This window comes from Lolium perenne, chromosome 6 (genome assembly GCF_019359855.2).
Source record: "Lolium perenne isolate Kyuss_39 chromosome 6, Kyuss_2.0, whole genome shotgun sequence".
Classification (NCBI taxonomy): domain Eukaryota; kingdom Viridiplantae; phylum Streptophyta; class Magnoliopsida; order Poales; family Poaceae; genus Lolium; species Lolium perenne.
This window is the reverse complement of record NC_067249.2, coordinates 253,424,856-253,452,482: the sequence shown is the minus strand read 5'-3', so window position 1 is coordinate 253,452,482 and position 27,627 is coordinate 253,424,856. Positions and strand designations below refer to the sequence as shown.

The following is a 27,627-nucleotide window of genomic DNA, read 5'->3' as shown; positions in this document are numbered from 1 at the left end:
GGATGCGTCAATGAAACAATTCAGCTGAAGTTGTTGATTTTCCTTGTTAGTGCTATTTTTCTTGTACAGGTCAGTGCTCTTTTTATTACCTAGGTTAGTGCTCTCGTAAAGTTATCAATGCATGTTTTGTGTTTTTTCATATGTACAATATATTTGTCAGTTGCTTGTTAAAGCATTCATTGTAATTTTCAGATGTAGCTTATTATTTTCTTGGCCCATTATAGTTAGCTTATATGCCTGAGATTTCTTTTCTTAGTTCCTAGATAAAGTACAACCTTTCTTAAAGTTTTTCTTATGTCTAGAAATGAGTTATAGACACATTCCACAGTAGATTTTTTTTCTCCATCAAGGGGAGTATAGTCAAATAAAGACTAATAATCATGGCCTGCTCAGACATTAAAATTTTGATGACTACGAGGTGGTGAGCGGAGCCGGTGGTTGTCGACATGTGGTGGTGAGATGAAGGCTATCAATATATGATAAGACTACCGGAATCAGTGGTCTTCTCCAAGAGACACTAGGCCAAGGCCTCCAACAGGGTCAGTGCACCTTCTATTCCTCATTAACCCTTGGGGGTTTGGATGTTTTGAAGTTGGTGTGGTTTTTTTTTGACATAAAAGATGTATCAGTAAGCAAATGTTTGGTTTCTACCAATCGATGAATTTATATAAAAATTTCTAATCTATAAGTCATATGGATGGAGAATTTGTCTGAGCTAGATTACACTACAGTATGTTTCTGACTTTTTAAATCTGTCGAACATGGATGTACATTGAAGCGTAAAATATATCAAGATAAAGCTACCAGTGACATGTTGAAGTCCCTTGTTTTTCAGGAGCCGCATGTATTATATTTTAAAGGTCTGAAATTGTTGGTAGTTAGGTAGCAAATACTCTTTTGATCAAATGTACGGAACCACTTAATTATGTAGATTGATCGCCAAGTAATTTTAATATACTTGTGTATCGTCACATTTTTCGTGAAATTTTCTAGAAATTTGGTTTATCTATTGTGAGTGTGAGATACTTGTGCACCTTGTTGATACAATGCTATGTGTTTACTGTTTACAGTCAATCTTGAGCGCTTTCGTGTAAAGTCAATTTTGAACCAACTCAATAGCCTTTCTTTTTCTAGGAAACTGTTAGCATCAAAACTATGGAATATCGTAGTTCCAAGAAGGATTCTTCCTGTTAAGCTCTACACCCGAGTCGGCCTCTTTATCTTGAATCTGGGTATGACTCAAAAGCTTAAGCTCTACACCTGAGTGAAAAAAGAAGGATTCCTCACTTTCAGAACGGGGTTCTTTCAAAATAGTAATGTCTGGAACTACGTTAAGAACACCACATCAATAAATGGCCCAGTGGAATGTAAGATCTTAATTTTCCTTTTGGTTTTTCTCTCATGATATTTTGTTGAATGGTAATGATATTTTAGTCATACAATTGGGCCATGGTTTAGTGATCAATATACTCATCCACTGCAAAAGTTGGACAGAGTGAACAAATCTGTTTTCCCATTTGTTAATGCCATGGTGTTAAATCTGGGCAATACATTATTTCTGTGTGTGCTTGGTCAAAGATTATTTGATAATTGGCGTGATCTTTTCATGTCAGGTACGGATTTTGGTTTTAGAGGTGTGCGTATGTTTTTACTTTAATTTGGACTGCAATTACCAGACATTTTTTGGGGATATTGTCAAGGTTTATTAATTAATCGTGAAAAATCAAATGTAATTAGGGGCACATCATATTCGTCTCTGATGTTTTTCTTAAGAACATGGTTGTGGATCATGAGCGCTAGCACCATGCTTTGCTGGTAACAAGAACAACCTCCATTCCGTGCAATGAAGGTTTTAATTATGCTAATTATGGGCAACCTTTTAAATTTGGAGGTTACATGTCCTGTGTGATGCTGAAATAACAATGATCTGCTAATAGAAACCTTTTATCATTAGCTGATAACGTTCAAATGTAAAAAATCTTATAAATGTATGAAGGAATCTCGTTACTCTATGTGGTGAATAATGCGTATTTAAAAATAATCAAATTTCACTTTGCAGAGAGGAAGAAGAGGTCGAAGGATGCACTAAAGTACATAGTACACATGGCCATGTTAGTTGCCTCACATGTCTAGCTAGGTTTTCCAAATCTGAAATAAAAAATTGTGAAATACATTAGAAATACAACCTGCAATACATTGATTTACACAAGGCGATGTAAGTATTCCTTTCACACCAGACTGCATCAGTTTGTTGTTGGACTGTTCGTCATTTTTATCTACAGGTCGACTCATAGGTTTTATGGATTGTTGTTTGCCATCATGTGATTGCTTGATGCCTTGATGTAAATATATTACTTGCTTTTACTTATCCATTTGAATTTTGGAATGTCAGAGATGTGCAAGGCGAGCAAGATGATCAAGGTGTGGAATTGGTCGTGGTGAAGGTTGGTTTGGTTCATTAAGGATTAGAATGCATGTGATACCCAAGGTTATGGAGGAGATCGGAACATGCATAATCTGTTTGAGAACCTGCTGCAAGTTTTTGCGACTAATGCATGGGACATTTTTTGTAGTATTTTCCCATTGTCTTATGTAAGAGTGTCAAATACATATTTTTTTTCTTGTCACCTGTTGCAAAAGCTGATTTAGCCTTACTATTTGTGAAGTTAAAAGACTTGATACTCATAATCTGTTGTGTATGCATTATCAAGATGTTAAGATGACATATCTCAAATTTGCAAAGTGGAAAGAAATTTTTATGTGGCCACCCGTCATGTTAAATGAAATGGAGCAAAATGTTAAATGAAATGGAGCTTTTCTCATCTCTCTTATGTACATATTCTCTAGAAGTATTTACTTGATTTAGAGATTCGTTATGTTTGGAGAAATGGAGCTGGATGGTAAGATGAAAATAAGCATGTAAAGAGCTATGTCTTCTGTTCATTATTCATAGTAAAAAAGTCATTCCATAATTTTTTACATAGACTATATAAGAATCACGAGGTTTACTAGAATTTGGAGAAGATGAAAACATGTGATGTTGCTGAATGAAGTAGTGAGTTGATGGGAATATTCATCTATACATTTAGTATGTTGTGCCGTAGCAACGCACGGGCACCTAACTAGTCTATCTATACTATTATATTGGAGTTGGTACGTCACTTTGGCTTTGCCTTTGCACTTTGCATTCATCTGAACCGTCTAATATAATCTTAACGTTTCCGATCAAAAATTGATTCACATTTAACGTCCGATTTCGTACCATATCCTTCCGAGCGGTAGTAAAAGGAAAGCCATTAATCTTTATTTTTAGGTTCTCCTTCCAATCAATGTAAATTTTGCTAACCATGGAAATCTATACTATTATATTGGAGTTGGTACGTCACTTTGGCTTTGCCTTTGCCACTTGCATTCATCTGAACCGTCTAATATAATCTTAACACGGTCAAAAATTGATTCACATTTAACGTCCGATTTCGTACCATATCCTTCCGAGCAGGAGTAAAAGGAAAGCTATCAATCTTTATTTTTAGGTTCTCCTTCCAATCAATGTAAATTTTGCTAACCATGGAAAGCCATCATCAGTAATTAGTAAAGGAATTAACATAGCCAAATTTGTCGTTGATTTCCCCAATAAATGTCACGTCAATCATGGATGTTTCCCTCAACGGGTATGTGCAGCTGACTATTTTACTCAAGCCCAATTATTTGGGCGAGGAGAAGCCGATAGCCAAGTGCTGATGCTAGCCTTCTTTCTCCTCGTGACCATCGTAGAATTCCCACACCGCCGCGCCTCCTTGCGTGCTCCTATTCTAGCTCCACAGAGTCAATAAGGCGCGAGTTCCCTCGCATTTGTACCCACTTCGACAATGAAGTCACCCGAGCGGAGGCTTCGAGGAGCAATAGGCCATGTACCTGCACGAGGGGATACGATGGCTTCGTTCACAGGGAGCAACGGCATCTAAGGATCAATGATGTGCTGGTCTACAAGAATCCGCGACAAGAACAAGATACAAACATGAGTTTCTTGCTTTGCGCCCTTTATCCTATCAATTTCGTTCTATGGATACAGACACACATGGCCCCTTTCAGTTTACTTTGATTTTTCAGTTATTTTCATCTTCAAAATAATTATTGTTTGCTGTTTCAGAGGTTGTATGGTTAAGATGTTTGTTTTGTTTTCTCCCAATTCGTGTCTTGCAAGTTGATTTATTGTGGTGGTGATTTGGTGTCAAAATCTTGAGAGCTGGGAGTAGACTTTGATGAACGTGTTTATTACAAAAGGCTAATTACGTTACCTTTGTGCACATGTTTGTTTCTTAACCTTAATACATGTAATAATCAGTTATTTAGGAACATGCATCCATTTTCTTTGCTTAACTTAATGCAGGTAATAATCACTTATTCAGGAACACACATCCGATATATGAAGTAGAAGCAAGTTATAGGTGCATATTCAGAATGATTCATAGCTCAAATTTTTAGAAGATATGGATTCTTCTATCGACCAGTATTAATTCAGAATCTGAAAGTGAATGTGAGATATAGAGACGAATATTATCTTCAGTCAAGAAATAATGCTCATTTTGTTTCATTCACTCAAGGTGTTGCTTGTGATAGCTGATTGTTATCTTCACCTTGCTCCCAGTTCTCATAGATTTTCAAGAGCTTTGCTGGAATTTCTCTGTTTTCTCGCATAATTTTGTGGGACGCGGAGCTAGCCATGCTGCAGATATTTGTGCGAAGTGAGCTTCAGAGGAGAGGCAGCTTAGTTATAACTTTGACTCTTGAAATACTGGTGGGCTCAATATTTTAAATGAATATAGCTCCTTTTTTTTGAGGCATTAATATAGTTCCTTCCCCCTTGTGAAAAAGGGAGGAAAAGAGTAAGGGGGTGAATATATTTGTAGTGCCATGTTCTTTCATTTTAGAAAAGACAATATTCACGACTGAACGTTTATTTCCATATTCACATGAAAATATTTCAATTCTCGGACTAAATAACCAAGTTTACTCATAGGCTAATGAAGACTCTTAGTTGTTCTATTTTTTTTACTATTTTTTTTACTATTTGGAGTCTGTTCTTGACTATTTTGAGAATTTGAATTGGAAAAAGAGTAGAACTATATATATTGTTGTTGTCCATCTAATTTAAACTGCCAATGTTCTTTTGGGAAGCTCTTGACAAATCTTGCTTCAATCGAATGGCACATCTAAGCACTTGTGTTGTGTGTAAGTCAAATTGTCTGCTCTGTTTCCATCTATTTTCTGTTTTCCGAAAAAACTCTCACTTGAAATCGTTTGTCTGATTTTGTGACGATCATTTTGATAGGTTATAGATTTTTTTCCGACATCGTATGCAAAAGTTAGAGCCATTTTAGCGAGAAATAAACTTTTTTTACAAAAAAATTCAAAATTCAAATTTGTTAATTTTCCCTAATAGTAGGTTGCATAATATACAGGAATCTCAAAGGATTTAAATTTTTGAACTTTTTATCATTTTCGTTTATTTTTCCCTTGTGTACATACAGATCGGCTGCTTGGCCATTTTCGAGATATGAATAACAAATGGTGGGGAGTTTTCCCCCGTCACCCTCGAAAAAAAAATCTTATGGGACAACTTAGAGAGCGACGAGTGAGTTTTTGGTGCACTGTGAACCTGATTATATATCAAACGAACTTATTTACTGGAGGTATGTCTCTGTTTGGAATAATCTTCTTGAGGTATGCCAGTAGCAACAACCAATGTTCCTGTGCTGATGCCACACACAGGTGCTGTTGCCAACATTATAATGATTATTATTATTGATAGTGTCGTTTTATTTCAGTTTGGTTGACTTACTCTGGGATTTAGTGTTAGTTGGAAATGATGTGATCAATATTTCATACTCCGTATTTGTTATAGGCTGAATATGTTAGTTAATTTTCATGTGCAATTATTCTAGACTGCTCAACATTTTAACAGTCAATATGCTATTCATGATCCACCGCTCCCATCAAGCCACAATTGTAAGTTTCAGATCAATTGATTTGGATGGTATTTAAACCTGTACAGAATCAGATTGTATCGTAGTATTGGCCAGCAGGTTTCATTTTTCCTGCTCTTCCTGTTCACTTACTTGAAAAACCTGGATAATGAAGTACTACAGGCAAAATGAACAAGAACATACATCGGTGGTGATCAACTCCAGTTACATTGATTGATAATACCAGAACAGTTTCTCTTACAGGAGAAAAGAATGGGGGCAAAAAACCATCACATATTGAGCCTCAAAGCCCCCTGGATGCACGCTACTACCACCCTTACCGACCTCTCAAATTATTTACAGGTGAGATCTTCAGGGTTCATCGGTTTATTCTCGGGCATCAATAGCCATTTGCATGTCGACGATCGATCAATGGACAGACAAGCAGCAGCAGAACCCGCAAATCGCTACGTACAGTTAACACTCAACAATGTAGAACAACACCGACAAGAAGAGGTGGCAACAATGGCGTGCCACCCCCATCACTGGCCTTCCAGGAGCACCCTGAGGTTATTGAACCCCTCAGCCGAGATGCTCCGCTCAACCCTGCCCCTGCTGGCCACTCTGAGCTGCGGTGGGGCTTCCTGGTGGAAGGAGACCATTACCGCCGTCAGGTTGTCCGTTGCGCCCCGTCTGATCGCCTCCTCCACGATCTGCCTGCAGCACCGCCGCAGGTCGTTGTGCTCCTGGAGCCGCTGCCGTGCGAAGTCCACAGAGTTCTGGTTCGAGAAGTAGTCCCAGATGCCGTCGCTGCCAATGATCAAGAACTCATCGTCCTTAGTCAGCGTGATCATCTTAAGCTCCGGCTCCGCGCTCAGCGGGCCACCCGGCTCGCCTGTCTCCTTCAGGCCATCGAGATGCCAGTCACCGAGCGCTCTGGTGACCGCAAGCTGGCCATTCAGATAGCCGTCGTCGACGTAGCCGCCTAGTGATTCTACACGTTTTCTTTCATGGAGGCAACAGGTTCTGTGGTCATTCGACATTTCAACTGCAACACCGCGCCGGGAAAGGACTGCCCGGCAATCACCAGCATTAGCGACAAGAAGAGATCTGCAGAAGACATGTGGGCAATTAGCATTGCTGATAACTTGGAATCTATTGGTAAAAAAGAAACCTGCAGTAGAAAGTGCAAAGCTTAAGTTCAAATAATTCCGGAATGACTCATAGGGAACAGACTGAGAAACTATCCTAAACAATAATGTAAACATGCCTGCTACTAGTACAGACTTAGAATGCCTAGGAACAAGTTTACCTAGTGTCAAGCTCCAGTACACTGCTACATTAATTATAATGTTCTATCATCAATTAAATGATAAGGTTAAACTAAGAGAGCCTGGATGTCCATGTGACAGAAATAGTACCTTCCAAAAATCATTGCTGTAAGCGCAGTTGTTCCAGAAGAAAGTCCATCGTGGATAGAGCACTTCTCTGCAAACTGACTATCAGTTTGCACAAACGACCTCCTGACTACCTTCTCAAGCTCAAGAGGAAAAGCAGCATCTTCCACGATGACCCGTGGCAAGTTGTCACGAACATACTGTGCAGCATCTTTTCCACCATGTCCATCAAATACCTGAGAATTGTAAGGACAGGACGACGTTAGAAATTCGAAAACATAATATTTCATGATCCTTGTGACTAGGATGAAGAACTACCGAAATGTTATTGCTACAGGGGGGGAGTTAATTACACATAAAGACACTGGTAAACATTTCACTATTACATAGCCATGTTTTTAGAAATGAAGAATCAGAATGGTATAGTAGATAAGCAATTACCCCATAGAAAGAAATAACTTCATCATCTGCAGTCTTATAACCAAAACTCTTTGCTAAGTTGGGGATGCAGACATGCGTATCTTCCATGTATTCACGGCCACCAATGTCAGACCAATCCCCTGATCGGATAGCTGGGGAAAAGTTGTGCCAACTCTCGAAATCGAGTAGCACCGTGTTCTCAACAACTCTTTCCATCTGCAGATTACCCAAAAACCGAAATATATTAGATAAGAAGCAAACCTGGTATTAAAGCAGGGTACTGCATCATCGTTATAAAATATGCTGCTAGGTTAAATGAATATTCACCTAGTTTCAACTCTGCAAACAACTCTAATTGCATAAATAACATAGTCACCATCACATAGAAAGTGGACGACTTACAGTACTAATCCACCTAGCTGAAAGGGACACACAAACAGAACCCCAACTGAGTCAAGCCGGATACAAGTCAATCCCTTATTGGCCAAGGAAGGCTACCAGCAGCCATTTCTAGAAGGGGCAATCATAAACAAAAACCCCAAGCACAAGTGCAGAAACAGAAGCTCCGGTTGTTACTCCCTGTGGAAACTAACTAGCAGAGTAATGCAGAGCTTCCAGGTGTGCATCCTTGGGCACCACTCCATTATCCACTTACCTCTTGCAATGCAAGCTAAAGGGACAAAGCTACCTCATCATTTTGTAATTCAGACCTATAAAGTTCACTAAGAAATGTCCAAGGTACGAGGACGTGTCGTGCGTGGAGGCTCGACAGCACGGAAAAAGCCAGCTTTCCCTTGGCCTCAATCCAGAAAGTAGTAGAGCACTATCTGAACTTTACCGGTGCTGGTTGTTTTAGTACTAGTAGTAGTATATCTAAAGATGATGGATGATTACATTTTTGTCCAACAATATATCTTTTTCCTAGGCTTTAAAAGGCTGTAAAGGGCACCACTCCTTTGGGTGCTGCGATTTGACCTCGATTCCACAAAGACTCACATTTGTGAACTTTGCAGTGATGATTTTTTGTGTCTCTGTTTGATGTGAAAAAAGGAAGTACAGTACCACTCGGTAGAACCCTACCCGTCACATGCAAACATCTCAATTATCACAGGAGATGGGACTAGGAGAGGATATGGAGCAGACACGTCGACTGAAAATCCCACAGGATTTGATCACAGAATCAGAAGGTACAGCATGAGACGACCAACAATGCGACGCACAAACGGACAGACAGGAGTAGGGCGACGTCCACGGGCCAGGACAACAAGAAAGATTTTGCTTTTGCAGCAGGCCTCTAAAAATCCTACTAGCTAGAAACTTCTTGGCCGCTGGCCGAACAATTCAAAGCATATTCCTCATGTTCACACCTTCTGCACGAGGGGAAAGATTTTTTTTTTTTTTTTTTTTTTGCGGGTGAGGAGAGAGCACTGAAGATAATATGGTGAAGTTGAATATTCATTGTGATATCTCCCGGTCGCAGTTACTAAACTAGTACCAATAATATCTCCGACTTGGCTCTACAGGATTTAAGGAAAGAAACGGGACACGCGAAGTGTGTAGGCGAAGCAACCGCGGCTAGAGTGTTTTTCCCTTCCATCTTCTCGTCCCTGACCGAACGAACACGCACAGATCAATCAATCAGCCACCACCAAAGATGATAAAACAGAGCACCTATTTTCATTTTGTTTTTCTTATATTATTACGGGGAGGAGAAAAGCGCCGAATTCTCTCTCACGGACAAATCGATCCGTAAACGAACGAACGAAGGAGAAATCGAACAAGAATCCAGACACAGATGAACTTTCAAACATTGAATATGAAGAAGAAGAAAGAGGAGGAGGAGCCGGGGTTACGCACCGCGAAATCTGCCGGCCTCTGGATCTCCGCCTCCTCGAATCCCTCCACGCACATGTCCGGCTCGCCAGGAAGCTTGCTCCTGTTCTTGTTCTTCTCCGCCTCTCACGCACTCGCTCTCTGTTTTCCCGATTCGAAACTCAGCTGCAAGAAAGAGTCCTCGCCGCCCCCGCTCCGAGGATTATCGATCGGAACTGAGAAGTACACACGGACGAGACCGGGCCGGAGACGGAGACGGAGAGAAGGGTGGGGAAGGCGAGCGGGAAACGGAGTGGAAGATCCGCGGGAATATCTCTGCCCCTGTTGTGTTCGATCGGGGAAAGGAAAGCTGAGGATTTGCTGCTGCGTCTCTGGATTTTTGTCACGGACTCTCTCGCACCGGAGATGGAGGAGAGAGGAGAACGGGGAGAGGTATTTATTCGAGACGAGATGGGAGAGAAAAGGCACGTGCCGATTACAACCGCCGGGTTTTTTTTCTTGCTTTATTTTTGGACCTCCTTTTCCACGCGTATGAGACGAGGCCCCACGCTGTCAGCGAGAGCGGCCGGTCAAATTAGGAAGGATTTTCGGTCGTTTTCCGCGTGTAATTCTGGGAACGAGTGTTTCTTCACTTTTTGTTTCCGCTGGTTGGATTTTAACCCACGTGTAATATTTCCTTCGAAGCTCCGTGAGAAAAATCATGGGCTCGAGGAAAAACAGCTTGAACGTTTTTCTTTTGTTTTGAGGTGAATATTTTGAACGTTGAGCGTGGGTTTAACATGCAGATATTTTTTATTCTTGAGGGGAACATGCAAATTTATTAAATTTTAGAACATTTACTACCCCAATACGCCTAATCATGCTAGGTAACCGTAGGCATTTTGAATGTGCATATTCCTCCTACTCTTTTGAATGGAAACATGATCTCTCGACTAAGTCGAATCCAACATAGTTTTGGTTCTTAATGTGCAACCAAACAATATTAATCAAGTCCTCCATAGTTGTTGTATGACTTTAGATGAGTGTGAAAAACTGAAAAGGAGTAAGTACTTTCTCTGATTGCTATTTTTTGCCTATAGATACTTAATATATTGGTATTGAGATGCCCGAGTGAATTCAAATAAATTTTAAATCGAAGTTGTTAGGCACCTATGAAAAATGGGAGTATTTGAGAGACACGCTCACCCATTTTCTGAAACTTGGCCTCCCCATGTGGCAACATTTCTTGAAGGGAAACGGAAGTTCCGGGCTGCAGCTGATACCCGAAAACATCGATCTCTACCCCTAGCACCTTTTCTTAAGAAATAAACCATGAAAATTCATGTAAAACTTATTAATTTCAGGAGTTTTGAAATCGAACCTGGCCTAGTAGTAGCCTCATTGTAGACAATCGATTTCGCAAGCCCTTCCTGGAAAAATATGTTACTCCTTCCGTCTCGTAAAAATTATCTGAGATTTATCAAAACTTATAAATATCTAGACACTGAATAATATATAGATATATTTGAATTTCAATAAATCATAAACATGTTCTATGAGACGGAGGAAGTACATTGATAAGTAGTGAGCCGAGGGTCAACGACCGGTGGGCGTTTGTAGCTAGGTGGTGTACGTAGGGACGCAGCGTCACACAATCCTCATTTGTGATGCAGGCAATTATAGCCGGCATTTGGTCAACTATCCGTCCAGCACACAAAGGATGTGGGCAATGCAACCACCACCATCCATTCGTCCATCCGGCGACGGTGGAGACAGGAAGATGCGCGACTCCACCACCTTGTCAACCTCCACGCAATTTCCATGGACGACGAACGAGCTAGATCGAGGCAGCATCAGCATCGGCGTCAGCAGGAGCTTGCACGCATACTTCCCAACCAGTACTAGACGTGATTGTCAGTTAATCAAAGCAGAATCAACGCTGCTGACCGAGAGCCCGGTTCAGTAAATGGGTCCCGCGTGTCAGCCAAGGAAGCGTCGTGTGTCGTGGGATCGGAACGACACACGTACACGCTGCTGCCAGTGCCAGAAAGCCGAGGGACACGTGTGCAAGTTCTGGGTAGCTCTCATGTCTCACCTGCATATTTTCCTGCTGGCTTGACACGCGGAAGCATAGCAATCTTTTTTTTTTTTTTTTTTTAAACAAGGAAAGGCGCCCGGGACGCCACATTTTCATTCAGCTCATATGCAAAGTACATCAAGTAGTACATATCCCTGGAATTCAAAGTTTTGGAATGAGAGAGCAAAGGGACATGAGCCTATACATCTGTGAGCTGAATTCAAACAAGTGAAGATAGGCAAAGACATAGGTCGTCTAATTGCCTGTTGTGCACAATCATGGGCTACTCCATTTAGATTCCTATTTATGTGGTAGATTTTGGACTGCAGCTCTTCTGAGTCTCTTTTATAGCCTGCTATTTGTTGCCTAAGTTCCCAAGGTACCTGTTCATTGGTGATTGCTGTTGCTGAAGCTGCTCTTGCAAGTGTGAGGTTGTCAGTAAGAAATGTAATTCCTTGTGCTTGGACCTGGGCAGCAACTTTTGTTGCAAACAGAAGTGCATCAGCTTCCGCAAGCAATGGCGAAGAAGAGTGTGCTGTCGAGGCCTGAATCATGAGTGTTTCTTCTCGTCCTTGGCCAATAAGTTGACAGTATACTCCAATTCCAGTCTTGCAATTTTCCGGATTATCTTGTACTTTCCTTTTCTTCCATGCCGCATGCCGGATTGCGGAAGCATAGCAATCGAGTTGCCCGACACGTTTGCTTCGGCTGATAGAATTTACTCTAGGAAGTGTCGTCTTGGCGGGGACACGTTTGCTTCAGCTGACAGTTTCACAATGTTTCGTCATGGCGATGGACGACACGTTTGCTTGGCCTCGCTCTCGAGTCTCGATCGCTAGCTCACTCCTGAGTCCTGACGTACGCGTGGAGGATCCGGCCGGTGGCTTACGCCTACCCACAGCGCTTTCTTTTCCTGCCATGTAAACTCAGCGCTTTTTTCAACTGTAAATTTGCGAGATCTATATGGTCAATAAACTAAATAGGTTCGACCTTGTATCCTCTTTAGAGTGTTGTTAATTTTTTTGGCAGTTGGCTCAGTGGAGTGGATCGTAGGTATAAAACTTTTATTAAGGTGGGGGCGATTGCCATTATTTGGTCGCTTTGGCTATGTAGAAATGACAATATTTTCCATGATACTAATTCTTCATGTTTGCAGGTTATCTACCGATCCACCGCTTTGCTCCGTTCGTGGTCCTTGCTTCAGAAGCCAGAGAGCCGAGACCTCTTTATGGAGGTTTCTACACGATTGGAGGATGTGTCGAAGGATAATTTTTCCCAACATAGATGGCGGCGTAATCTAAGGATAGAGTCCTCTGTGTCTTAGCTGTCCTTACGTGTTTTAGTCCTTCAGTGTTGGGTTTTAAATTATCTTGTGTGTGTGCTACTATGTCACTTTGTGAGTGTGCGGCTGTGTGCATCTTGTTATGCAGAGGCCGGGTGTGCTACTTTTAAAAGTAATGAAAGCGCCCTTTATCGAAAAAATAATACGAACCAGCTGAGGAGATCCAACCCTTATTTTTTTTCTTTTTGAACAAGTCACCGGGTGAACCATCCGATAAAAGCTGCTATTAATAAAACTGGAGTACAAGTAGATTCTATAAGTACATGGAATTACACAGGGGTCCAGGAAATAAGCATAAAGGACCAAAGAGAAAACTTGAAAACACGATCAAGCCCTCCGTCCTCCTCCTCCTCCTCCAGATCCAGCTCCGACGACGGAGGAACAAGCCACTTGGAGACGAAGCCCAGGAGAGCACCGACAGCTAGAGCAAAGCGGCGGTGGAGCGACAACCCTACTGTCATTGAGTCCGACGCGAAGACAGGAATCTGCCATTGAAACATCGGAGATAAGCTCCTCATCGAAACCATCACCGTCGGCCGTCCAATCCCGAGCTCAAGCCACCGCCATGGGCCTTGAGAATCGAGAGAGAGAGAGCCGGCAGCGACGAGAATTGTATCAGCAACTAGAAGAAGAAGCGGGAGCTGTGCAACATCTCCCGCCCCCTCGCCTCCACGGCCGGTCAGGTCGGAAAACAACTCCGCAGTCCGCCTCCAAGCCAACCTCCCTCGCCACCATGGCCGGCCAAGGAAGAAGGAGGCTACCTTCTTCTTCAGCTGTTGACTCCTAGGCACCTTATCGAGGAGCCTAGCGGTCGACGAGCTCTCGACCCATACGAACCAGCTGAGGAGATCCAAGCCTTCTCTGATCCCCAACTTCACCAAGTAGTCGTCAAGCACAAAATTCCGTATTAGAATTGAAAACTAATAGTAAAAAGTAAGCTAAATATGCAGCAACGTAAAAATGTTAAATATATTATGAGAGGTAAACTAATTGCTATGCAAAAGAAAAATGGCATGGTGATGATAGTGACGTGGACTTTATAAAAAACTAAATGCAAGTGTGATACATATTTTTGTAATTTCGAGTTACTTAAGTGATGAAATCGTAAAGGTATGTAAATGCAAGTAAAACGTGTTTCTTGTGATGAAAAGAAAAGACCGGGGTTTATGCGTTCACTGTACACTTTCTTATAAAAATGATGGAATAAAAAATCTTTAAGGAAGACATAGTATTGGTGTGACATAAATATGTGTTTGATAACTATTCATGTGGAAACACAACCTATGATTGAGATGAACCAACACATCTCACTAATACTCATCTACTAAGAGAAAACTCCACTAACTAAATCTAGGATGAACTGAGTATTGCATTTACTTATGTGGCATGATGTTGAATGTGAACCTTAGAAATATGAGATCATCATTGTTGATCATTTAGTGATAGTAAAAAACATTAGAGATATACAATATCTTCAAGAATTTTTTGGAGTTGGGGGCAATGGCCCCCTCCCAAGTATGCTCCGCGCCTCCATTTCCGCTGACGACCTAGGGTACGTGTATGCATAAACATTGTGCTCCAACAATAGTTAAGGAGTGAGCTGAGGGTTAAGGACTGGTGAATGTTTGTAGCTAAAGTGTACACAACGACAATCCACTCGGTGTCCATGTTGACCCTAGTAAATCGCGTCTACACTTAGGGGCCTAGCTACAACGCCCTATTACTTGCTCTTGTGGCCTAGCACTTGAGAATTTGAAGAATGTTAATTATGAAAATATATGACTGGAGATTTTATTTGAAGTAATAGGCAGATGATGTTTTTTGGTAGAACATGAGGTTCATTTTATTATTTTAGTGTTATATTTACTATTTTACGATAAATAGTTGATATATTTCTGAACATTGTACGAAATAGCGCATTCTAAAGTTACTTAATTATGTAAAAATATGTGATCTCATTTTAATAGTTATTGAGTTTGAACAAAAATATGGCACATTTTGTAACCCGCATGCCCCGGGGGCCCTAAATCCTGGAGACGGGCCTGTGTAGCGACGGCACGGTCACACAATCCTCATTTCTGAGACTAGTCATAGTGGTGGTTAGTAATATATGTGTGGTATCATGTAAAATCATATAAATTAAGTTGTAGACTCATCTTGTCTTGTTAAGTTTGTGATACTTATGTAACATAGCTAGTTAGCACAATCACCTCTCTTCTCATCTAAGGAATATATCATATCACCTAAATGCTTAGTTGGCATTGCATTTATATATATTGTTAGAGATATATTTGGTATAGGTATATTCTTTGCCTCGAGATATGGCAGGTAGAGATTACAAATCCTAGACTACCTAATATACCTATATCAAATATATCTCTAACATATATGTTCATATCTATGTTATTCCGAGTACGAGCAGATTGTTCGAGGGAGTGGCAGCCAGCTAAGCTCGACATTTGGTCAAATATCCATACAGAAGTCAAAGCACACAAATAAGCCAGCAATGCAACATCTGTCCGATGACGGTGTAGAAAATAATGCTCTCGATTTTTTTCCAGTGATTATTAAAGTATTGTTATTTTCCGTGTTTTTTCTTTGACCAAAATTATTTTGAATATATAAATATTGTTAGTATAAAATTAGCACCATTAGAATTTTTTTTAATACGAACCTTCGTTACTAATTATGCACTCTACAATATAATTCTTTTTTTGGATTTGAGATTTCTTTTTCCGTAAATAAGATGAACCACTCCACCAGACCAACGCCTTATCAACCCCACGCAATTTCCATGGAGGAAGGAGCTAGACGCAGCATCAGTATCGGCGTCAGGACGCGTACGTAAGTAGAGTATATTCGTGATTATACTTTAATCAACACACAGGAACTATGGCTAAGCTAGCAAAGCCGACAGCCCCTTGCAGAGCACGGTACTGAGGGTGGGTCAGCGTCCGGTCGCATGGCGCGCGCGGGGTTCAGACACTAGTAGAAAACCTCTCATCCATCTAAGCCATTGGTACCGGTTCCCTTACGAACCGGTACCAATGGGGCCATTTGTACCGGTTTGAGGGCTCAGGTGGGCGAGGAGCTTTGGTACCGGTTTGGGAGGGTCTTTCGTACCGGTTCGTGTTAGGAACCGGTACGAAAGGTCTTCGGCCAAAATTCAGACGCGTGGTGGGGCCCGGGCTGGACCTTTGGTACCGGTTCGTAACACGAACCGGTACCAAAGGGTACCCAGCCATATCAAAATCGCCCAGATCGTCCCGAGCCCCCTGCTGGCTCTCATTTTTCTCTTCTTCCTCACACTCTAAATTTTTCTCCACCTCTCACACTTCAATAATCTTTATTTTTCTCCACCATTTTAACAAGATTAACGACCTCCATCTATCCAAGGGTTAGCAATATCATCCTTTCTTCCGGCGTTCCTAATTTAGCTCATTTCTTTGGTAGTTTAACTCGTACTATTTTTCTAGTGCTAGCAAGGTGTTTGATGAAATGCCTAAGTTAGGGATTTTACTTTTTTTATAATCAATTTGAGCTGAAATTATGGTATATTTTGTAGGTTTTAATTAGTATCATCCCCGTCCTCACCGCCGTCGATCGCTAGCGTCGTCCCCTAGCCGGCACCGTACAACCTCGGTGAGCCTCTTCTTTTTTATAAAAAAAACTTAGTTTTATGTGATGAACTTGAATATTAATTAAGTTGGTCACTCATATATCCATGATGTTGTGTACTTAATGATTTTTGATATACATATAAAATGCAGATGAGTCGACAATGGATGTACGGTGACCGGTGCCATCACGAGTTCATTGCGGCATGCATTATTTTCTCAACGTGGCTGAGGCAAACAGCGGTCGAATGGTTTCATGTATTGTCCATGTAGTTCTGTAAGAATATGAAGGATTACTCTACCTCGAAGACCCTTCACGTCCACCTTTGGAGAATGGTTTCATGCCCAGCTATAATTGTTGGACCAAGCACGGAGAAAGAGGGGTTATATTGGAAGACAACGAAGAAGAAGAGGATAGTGACAACTATCCCAGCTTATTCACCGAAGACGGTGGTAGTAGAATGGGGAAGACGAAGCTGAAGAAGAGCTCATTTTCGATGAGCCGATTTTTGATGACCCGGATGACGATTTGGGTCGGGCCATTCTTGATGCGAAGATGAACTGCGGAAATGAAAAGGAGAGGTTGAAGTTGGAGAAAATATTAGAGGATCACAACAAACTGTTGTACCCAAATTGCGAAAATGGTCAGAAAAAGCTGGGTACCACGCTGAATTGCTTTGCGATGGAAGGCGAGAGAATGGTACTTGACAAGGGATTTGAAAAGTTGCTGAAAATAATAAAGAAGATGCTTCCGGGGAGAACGTGTTGCCCTCTAGCACGTACGAAGCAAAGAAGGTTGTCTGCCCTCTAGGATTAGAGGTGCGAGAAGATACATGCATGCATCAATGACTGCATCCTCTACCGCGGGAGTACGAGAATTTGAATGCATGCCCGGTATGTAGTGCATTGAGGTATAAGATCAGGCGAGATGACCCCGGCGATGTTGAGGGTGAGTCCACCCCCGGGAAGAGGGTTCTGCGAAGGTGATGTGGTATGCTCCTATAATACCACGGTTGAAACGTTTGTTCGAACAAAGAGCATGCCAAGTTGTTGCGATGGCACAAAGAGGACCGTAAGAAAGATGTGATGCTTTGAGACACCCCGACGGGTCGCGGTGGAGAAAAATCGACAGAGAGTTCAAGTCATTTTCAGATGACGCAAGGAACTTAAGATTTGGTCTAAGTACAGATGGCTTTAATCCTTTCGGGAGCGAGCTCAGTCCATAGCACACTGGCCGGTGACTCTATGTATCTATAACCTTCCTCCTTGGTTGTGCATGAAGCGGAAGTTCATTATGATGCAGTGCTCATCCAGGGGCCCGAAGCAACCGACACTTGACATTGATGTGTACACGAGGCCATTGGTTGAAGAACTTTTAGAGTTGTGGCGTGACGAAGGTGTACTGTGTGGGATGAGCACGAACAAAAGGAATTTAACCTACGAGCGTTGTTATTTGTAACCATCAATGATTGGCCTGCTCTTGGTAACATTTCGGGGCAGTCAAACAAGGGATACAATGCATGCACACACTTGTTTAGGTGAGACTGATAGTAATTATTTGGGAAACAAGAATGTGTACCTGGGGCATCGTCGATTTCTTCCAAAACAACATCACGTAAGAAAGAGAGGAAAGCATTTCGGAGGTGAGGCAGATAACCGAACGAAGCCTACCCGCCCTAATGGGGAAGTTATATATGATATGGTCAAGGATTTAAAAGTGATCTTTGGAAAGGGTCCCGGCGGACAATCTGTTCCGCATGATGTTGACGGACACGTACGCATGTGGAAGAAGAAGTCGATATTTTGGGAGCTACCCTACGGAAATTGTTAGAGGTTCACTCTGCAATCGACGTGATGCACGTGACGAAAAATCTTTGCGTGAACCTGCTAAACTTCTTGGGCGTGTATGGGAAGACAAAAGATACACCGGATGCACGGCAGGACCAGCAAAGTATCCACGAAGGAAACAACCTGAATCCAGAGAAGTATCAAGGTCCTGCCAGCTATGCTCTTACCAAAGAGGAGAAGGAGATCTTTTTTGAAGTCCTGAGTAGCATCAAGGTCCCGTCTGGCTACTCGTCGAATATAAAGGGAATAATAAACATGTCGGAGAAAAAGTTTCAAAACCTAAAGTCTCATGACTGCCACGTGATTATGACACAATTACTTCCGGTTGCATTGAGGGGGCTTCTGCCGGAAAATGTTCGAGTACCCATTGTGAAGCTATGTGCGTTCCTCAATGCAATTTCTCAGAAGGTGATCAATCCACTTACTCTACAAAATTTACAGAAGGATGTGGTCCAATGTCTAGTCAGCTTCGAGTTGGTGTTCCCACCATCCTTCTTCAATATTATGACACATCTCCTAGTTCACCTGGTCGAAGAGATTGGCGTTCTCGGTCCTGTATTTCTACACAACATGTTCCCCTTTGAGAGATTCATGGGAGTCTTAAAGAAGTACGTTCATAACCGTGCTAGGCCAGAAGGAAGCATCTCCAAGGGCTATGGAACAGAGGAGGTCATTGAGTTTTGTGTTGACTTTATTCCTGACCTTAAGCCGATCGGTGTTCCTGAATCGCGCTATGAGGGGAGACTGCGTGGAACTTCCCGGGAGGCGGAGGCGCTTTGCGCCTCGAACTACCCCTGCCCGCCGGGCTACCGCGTCCCGACCGGCTGGTTGCTAAGCGTCGGAGGCGTACCGGTCCCTCCAGTCCCTCTAGGTGTGGCGCGCGAGATGGCCATCACGAACCACTACTACTTCGAGCTCACGCCAGAGCAGCGGAGGAATCCCCAGTGGCATCCCGACTACAGCCCGACTTGGGAAAGCTTCTTCATCAATCGGCGTGAGAGGGCGCTTTCCAGGCATGAGGAGGGCGGTCCGCCTCCTTCGAACTTCAACGAGGCCGGCCGTCGGCTGTGGTGGCATGACGGAAGGCCAGAAGAATAAAGTCAAGGAATGGACATGGAAGAAGATGGCCATACAATTCCAGAGCTTCAAGAAAAATTTATGGGACAAATATAAGAATGAAGATCCAGTATTCGATGATAATACCGAAAATCTAGTGAAGATAAAAGATCACTGGGCCGCATTTAAGGAGTATAAGAAATCGTCTAAGTTTGTGTCCCGATCGAAGAAAAATACCGAAAATGCTGCAAAGAAGAAACTTCCGCATCATTTGGGGTCAGGTGGCTACAAGAGTGCCATTCCGAAGTGGACAGCGTTTGAGAATAAACTGATGGATCATGGAATCACTCCACAGACATGGGACTGGCCCGAACGGTCCAAGTTCTGGTTGTTCGCTCATGGGGCAGGGTTGGACCCAAAGACAGGGTTGATCGTTGCGAAGGGAAAATGGAAGGAAAAAATTGAGGCAATTGTACCGAAGCTTGTAGATGCAATTGAAAAGGTCAGAAAGGGAGAGTACATTCCCGATCGAGAGAATGACGAGCTGACACTCGCTCTGGGGAACCCTGAACATGTTGGACGGGTACGAGCTCGCCCAGGTCTCACCATGAAGGAAGCGTGGCCGGACAGCGCTGACACTTATAGAAGCCGTTCGCGAAAGAAGAAGAAGGACGCCGACATTGTAACGGAGTTGTTATCTAGGGTGGAGGCTCTTGAGAGAAATCGAGGGCACCCGATCGGCCGTTTCTACAGGATCCACAAGCCGATCTGCCCCATCTCGGAAGAAGAAGTGTCGGTTCCTCGCATCTTGACGGATGTGGAGGAAGCTACCCCGTGGATTATGTCACGGAGAAGACAGATTGCGAGCTACATATGTTAATCGGGACCGCGTACGTTAAGGTGGCGGTCGGCTATGTGTACCCAAGTGAAGATGGAGCAATGCACCATCATATGCCCATTCCACCTGGTTGTGTTCGTGTCGGGGTGGATGAAGTTGTTTCGGGGTTTGAAAAAGTGGAGCTTGATATTCCTAGAGGTGAAGATGAGAGGACACTGGGCGATGTCAAGCACGGTTTCGCCCTATGGCCGAAGAAGTACGTCGTCCTTTTGCAAAGGCCACCGACTCCTACACATGAGCAGCAAATGCCATCGACTCCTCCCGGTGGCAGTCCCGGTGAGCAGCCAAGTCCACACCTACCCGAGAGGGACCCCAGCCGTGAGTCCACCATCTCGAGATCCTCCGCGTAAGACGGCGTCCGTTAAGCGGAACGGTACGCCGCCTAGGAAGAAAGCTAGAAAGGAGAAACAACCGCCGCCTCCCGAGAAGTTACCTTGGGAAAAACTCCGGAGGAAAACGCGGAGGCCGTTCGGGCCGAGGTGAAGAAATTTTTGCACCGAAAGTGCCGAGAGATACCTTTCGAGAAGACACTAGATCGGGAGAAAGTTGTGCGTACCGTTGACAATCTATATGACCACGTACCATCGCCGCCATCCGACTATGCGCGTTCTATTGAAAGGTCGTATGACAAGATGATCGAGGCGACAAAACCCGTTAAATCGGGTATCGGGGAGATAAAAGGGATACACAAAGGTGTCTACCGGCTCGGACAACAACCCGTTCAATCGGTCGCCCCTCTCAAGGTGTTTGACGGGAAGATCGTTCAAAGTTCTCGACAAGACGCAATCGATTACGCCTTTGCTGAACGAGCATATCAGTTTGTTCAAGGGAAAGATTTGGTCGAGAATCTCAGGAAGGTACCAACATGTATGCGTAACTTGCATTCGTGGTACCTTAAGGCCTCAAAGGAAGGGATCCAGACTATCATGGTGCGAGTTAGGGAAGAGCACTACTTCCGGGAGTACTTGTGTGAACGTTGACTTCGCCGAACTCTTTCGAGTTATACAATCTCCGGGCCCTCGACAAATCAATCATCGGTTGCTATTGTGCGTAAGTGATTTATTTATTTAATTTGAGAAGTCGTTCATTGTCTGCAGATTATAATCTTTTGTGCGCTATATTATGCAGATCGAAGATGCTCGAATGCAAAAGGGACGATATCACAGACATTGGGTTCATTGACCCGAACACAATGCATGTCAAAACCATAGACAATCCCCTCTATAACAAGGATACACCGCAGACTTTGCTAAGGTTTTTGAAGCGACAACGTGACAAAAAGCTAATACTTTGGCCTTACAACTTCGAGTGAGTCTTACTGTCTTATAACACATTATATTTTGCTCACCGTATGTCAAAATTTTAACTAATGACTACATATTGAAACGTGCGTAGGTTTCACTTTATTCTTCTCGTCATCAATTTGGAAATTGGAGAAGTTGAAGTCTTGGACTCACTAAGCAAAGAAAAGGATCTATACGTGTCTTGTTTTTTAATGCTCGAGAAGGTAATTTTAATTCTTATCGGTTTGTTTCGTTAATTTCTGCTTTGAACTAATTGATGACTCTTTTATGCATTTTCTTTTGTCGAGCAGCGTATGGCAAACTTTCATCAAGGAAGATACGTCCCGTGAATGGACACCGAAGCTGCGATGGCGTGCGAAAGTAAGTAGTACTACCTAGGTCCACACACCTTTCAATTATCATACTTGACTATTGTTTGATTGAATTATATTCTTGTAAAGAAATGCCCGCAACAACCTCCGGGGACCGATCTCTGTGGATTCTTCGTTTGCGAGTACATCCGCAGAATTGTCAACGAGAGAACGAATAATGAAAGAAATAAAGAGGTACAAAAACAATCTTCACAAATTTGTTTTGTTATCATAAGTTGTGCTGAGTTTCAGTAATAGTTGTTTCATGTATTCATTTGTATCTTATTCTTTTATAGTTGGCAAGAAAGCGGAACAAGCTCTCAATCGATGACCGCTTCATAGCAATAGGCGAGGAATTGGCGGGATTTTTCCTTCGGGACGTCATACCACCACTCGCAGAGCACCACTATGAATGAAGATGTACATGTTACATATATCGTTGACTCGAAGAGTACCACTATGCTACATGTAATAGACATATATAGAGTACGCCTCGGAGAGCACCACTATGCATGAAGATCGATCTTCATGCATAGTGCTACTTAATTTGCGATCTCATGCAATAACATGTGTGTTATATTATATGCACCAACTTGCTATGCATCATCTTGATCTTCATGTACTACCTAAACCCAAACGCGTTTCTGGTGCATCGACGCGATATGAATCAAACCGATATCCCTAAACCTCTCCAAAACCCTAAAAAGCCAATTCTACTGCCGGCAGAGATTTGGGAAAATTCCCTGCCGCGGGGGGAACCTTTGGTACCGGTTCGTATTACCAACCGGTACCAAAGATCCTTAGCCCTGAGCTCTCCTGGTGGCCCACGTGGAGGCCCGTTTTATACCGGTTCGTAAGCAACCGGTACGAAAGGGGGGGGGGGGCTTTAGTGCCGAATAATTTGTACCGGTTGCAAAACCGGTACGAATGCCCCTCTGGAACCGGTACGCATGAGAGATTTTCTACTAGTGAGACTTCAGACAGAGCGCGTGTGGCAAATTGACCCTGCCAGAAAGCGTTGAGTATTTTCCTCCACGGCGAAGCAATCGATCGAGTTGCCCGATCGACACGTTTGCTTCAGCTAACTACTATTTTGGAAAGTTTCTTCTTGGCGACGACACGTTTGCTTGCCTCGATCGGTCTCCCTAGCTCACTCATGACCTTGTCATCCAAGAAACATCACATCTAGTACCTCTTCCTCCTGACCTCAGGCGATTAGGGTGATCTGCCTCCCGTCGGCGGCCGCCTCCGATCTGGCCGCCTCTGTGGCCTTCGGGCCATGGAGGTGGGGCAGACGCGGCCCTCGTCGGCGGGAGGGCTCCGTTTCCTAGTTTTGGGAGCTTCGTTTCCCGTCTTTAGGGCTTCTGTTTGTAGGGGCGGCGCTCAGGTGGTGGTGGCGGCGCCTCGTGCAATAATATTTTCCCGGCTTCAACCTCATCTCGACGGCTACGTCGAGAAGCTTGTGGGTATGGTGTGGTCTTCGAGGATTTCGTCTGGCTGTGGGGATCTTCGGATCTTCAAGGAGCTTCATCGGCAGTTCATCCTACTTCTTCGTCTCCGGGACGGATGTGGTCTTTTCGACCCGTTCGGCGACTTCCCGTCCGCAATCAACAACGTCAGGCTAGCTCAGGGAGGAGCGGCAGCGGCGGCGCGCCGTCGACACGGTCTGGAGGTTGAAGATGAAGGGCTTCTCAAGGATCTCGTTGTAATTTTCGTTTTTCTTGAGCTGCTTTGTACTGTTCGGTGTTTATTTTAATGCCAGTGTCCTATTCGCAAAAAAAAAAGAAACATCACATCTATATCTATATCTATATCTATACCACTATATAGTGTACCAATAGCACAACATGCCAACCGTTGGATCTTTGCAATCGGATGGCCCTTATTAACTGATTCGAATTTGAGATTACGTGGTGTTATATGTGTCGTTGGATCTACCAAATCCTATGGTCTGTATTGAAGGGATTCGCGGTGGAGAGCTCAATCCGCGTCGTCTGTCACTGAACCTCACCCTGACCGTGCTCCAGAACTTTCACGCGAGTAGCAGCTAGATGTGTTGAACTGGGAATAAAAAATTGATGTGGTCAGTTGGGATGGTAAACATCCGTACATACTAGAAGTATCTTGAAAAAAAGGACAGAGCTAGCAGCCAAGCTGCGTCACGCCTGGATGCTTGTCCTTATTTTTTTACTTAAAAGGAGAGATATGTGGCAATCTTAAGCACCGTTTTTTTTACATGAGAATTTGTTCAATCAATCTGAAAAATTCAATTTGAATCCCTTCGTTTCTTAGCGGAATGCTATAATGCTGTTCATTACACCATGAGGTCGAGGACACAGGAACGAAATACTCTCTTTGTGTGTGCATCTAAGGCCACTGTTCATCAAGGCAAGACTTTAACTAATAATTTGATCGATGAAATATAAGTACTCTTTTAGATCCAAATTAATTGACTCATTTTTATCTAAATATGTATGTATTTAGAGCTAAAACACATCTAGGTACATCTGTATCTAAATAAAGTTAAGTAAACATATAATAAGAAAAAATATTGTTGATAACATATTTTAAATATAAATAAATGGTATACATTTGGTGAAATAAAACTCATGTTTTGCTGGTTTATTAGTCTAAGTTTTACCTCAAAATGTGTGGTGGTCTTATATTATAAAAAAATGGAGGGAGCATATAGCTTAGGGGAAAGTCCTTGCTTCAAAGTGGGGAATGGGAAGAAGTACTAAAGTGAAATTATATTACATCGAACTTCCTTTTCCATGTATTTCAAGTTTAATTTAGAAAACTAACCGCAACACAAAATGGGAAAATTAATTTGGATTCCAAGTGCAAATGCACCCTCTACAAAAAATTTAAATAGCCATCAAAGTTTGATAAAAAAAAGTTTCACATTTACATCTCCATAATATACATATGTTTGTCAAGTTTCTCGGCAAACCAATATTTTTGGTTCTCTATGTACAAAAGAGTTTATATTGTGAAAAGCCTTATTTTTAGCACCAAATTTGGTCTTTTATAGTCGCCACACGATAAGTCAAATTTTCATGCAATGACTTTGTGGGCATGTAGCACGTGAAGATGTACGTGCAATTTTTTTAATATTTTAAAATATATCTAAGATACATTTCAAAATAAAGGAAGCATATACTCCCAGGAGTCAAAACACCACTTCAAATAAAAAGCGTCTCCTAATACATGATCCATAACAAGACAAGAATTCTTTGTTTCTTATGATGATTTTATGCGAAGAAGAGAAGTCACATTCACAAGTTCCTCAAAAATAGAAATTTCTCTTGAACATTCTATGGTAACTATAGCGTAATATGGTGCTTTAATTTTAATCCCAACGCCATTTGGCTTATACATAATAATCCGACGTGCAAAGCACGTGCAAATTACTAGTACTTAGAGATTCCATTGACACCTCCCGATTGGCAACACAAAATCCTTTTGAAAGTCAATGCTTCTCTGTTGCCTTTGCAGCAGGGTGTGCTCGTTCCACTACACACACGCGCCAAATACACGTTCGGTGCCGTACTTCTACCCATCTCCACTTCCAACAGAATTTGTCACTTGCCTAGTGATCAAAGCCGACCACTAGAAAAAGACTAACTAATATCATCCACCAGCCCATCCCGTTTCGTCTGGCCCCCCTTGAGAGTCGTACAGGAGTCTACCTGCCCGGCTCCTCTGCCCTCCTCCTCCGGCGGCTCTGCCGTCGCGAGCGAGCTTGGGAGAGGCGGCCAGGTTGCTCAGTAGATTTAGGTTGTTTAGTGTTGAGTTTTCCCTAGTGGAGTTTGGCTTTATGCCTGTGTTTAGGAGTAGAGCACTTGATTTTCTGGACCAGATCTTGTGCGTTCCAGCGGTTCTTCCTCATCCCGTCGAGCTCCATCGGCCGGAGCCGGAGGCGGGGAAGGTTGGCATCGCCGGCATCTCCTCAAATAAGGTCCGTGGTGTGGGCTGTCTTCTGGCTCTTCTTTGCAGCTCGTGGTTGTTCTTCTCCCAATCTCAGCATGGTGCTGATGGGGGTCGAGGTCAAGCTGGAGCTTGGGGACGAGCTGGACGGCAGCGGGGAATCGCTGATGCTGCTATTTCAAGAAGAAATCTCTCGGTGGCCCAAGTTCGGCTGCCGACTCTAATGGCCAGTAGGTGGCTTGCTGTGATGCCGGCGATGTCTACCGGCGTTTACTCAACCTCCAAGAGGAGGCCTCTCGAAGGACTGATGGTGGCGCTTCTCTTCTTCCCGGTTCCAAGTGGTTCTGTCCCCGGAACCAGCGAAGAAGGCCACGACGGCGGTCCTCTAAACTCCGGCGGTGTTGGAGCACCCGATTGCTTTTCTCAGTTTATGTTTAGGGTGTTTTCTGCAAAAACTAGGGATTGCTCTGTAATTTTCTTGTTTGTTGGGATCCCTGTTGTAATCTGTACCCTCACCGCAGTAAATTAAAGCAGCTTCTAGGCCCTTCAGGGCCTTTCCCTGTTCAAAAAAAAAAAAAAAAATAGTGATCAAAGCCAGTTTGGACGCGTGCTTTTTGCATATGTATTTCCTCAACTTCACAACTTTGCTAGGATGTTCTGGAATCTGGACACCAACATTTTACATGATTTTGCGTAATTTTCAAGCTTGCGAGGATGTTCTGGAGATCAGTCCAGGCTTCCAGAGCACCTCTACTTCAACAAACAAACCAGTGGGTCCGTGCATGTCGCATCATACGGATCACGGGGCCGCGATGATGACCTGGTGGACTTCTTCCGGCCAAAAAAGGACGGCTACCATGATACCATCCAACGGAATGCGTAAAAAAAACCAATGAGACGTATCTAATGGCAGCCGCACGCACGCACGCTTGGTTTAGTTTAATTGAGTAGCTAGCGTCTCCGAATGAGCAGATTCTCAGTTAGCACCAGTTCACACTTCACACGTACTGACGTACACATGCGCCCCGCAGTCACCACAAAAATCCGGCAATTTGCACGCCTCCACAGATCATCTGTACTGATCGTGTCACACGATTGAAACCTATAAGAATATCCAAATGGTCACTCTCTCTGGGTAGAAAACTCGGGAGAAAACTGCTGCCATTTTGTTGCAGTTTTGTTCTCACCTTCTCTTTTGGAGACGCAACGCAGAGTATATACGCACGTACGGTTGGCGTCCGATTCGCCGTAGAACTCACGCAGTCGCCGACGATCGAGGAAAACGGGTGAGGTGCCGTGCGGGGTCCAGGCGGCGGCACCGAATCGAAATACCCCTACCTCCTTCTCCTCTAGCCCTCCTCTCCAATCCTCCCAAAAGTTGGTGATGGCGATGGACACTTGGACCGGGACGCTTAAAAATCAATCAGCGATATGTAGCCAGAAGATATATTCGAGATAGCGATCGATAAAGAGGAAAAATGTTTGGTCCAATGATTATTGGAGTTTAACTTTTGTCCCTACCTATATATAGCCTGTTACATTGAAGAAGATACTGCAAATGTGACGGTTAACTTCTTATATCACACTTTAGGTTGTCACTTGGGTGTAAA

The 27,627-nt window shown here is 43.1% G+C and overlaps 1 protein-coding gene across 1 annotated transcript; it reads right to left on the bottom strand.

Annotated features, from left to right (window-relative positions):
- Window positions 1-6,175: 6,175 nt before the first annotated feature.
- LOC127305190 (probable protein phosphatase 2C 27) lies at window positions 6,176-10,032 on the bottom strand. Its single transcript, XM_051335574.1, has 4 exons — window positions 9,641-10,032; window positions 7,805-7,999; window positions 7,388-7,599; window positions 6,176-7,076 (listed from the first exon to the last, which is right to left on the bottom strand). Exons 1-4 carry the CDS (start codon window positions 9,692-9,694, stop codon window positions 6,509-6,511), a joined length of 1,029 nt encoding a protein of 342 aa, XP_051191534.1. The 5' UTR covers window positions 9,695-10,032; the 3' UTR covers window positions 6,176-6,508.
- Window positions 10,033-27,627: the final 17,595 nt, after the last annotated feature.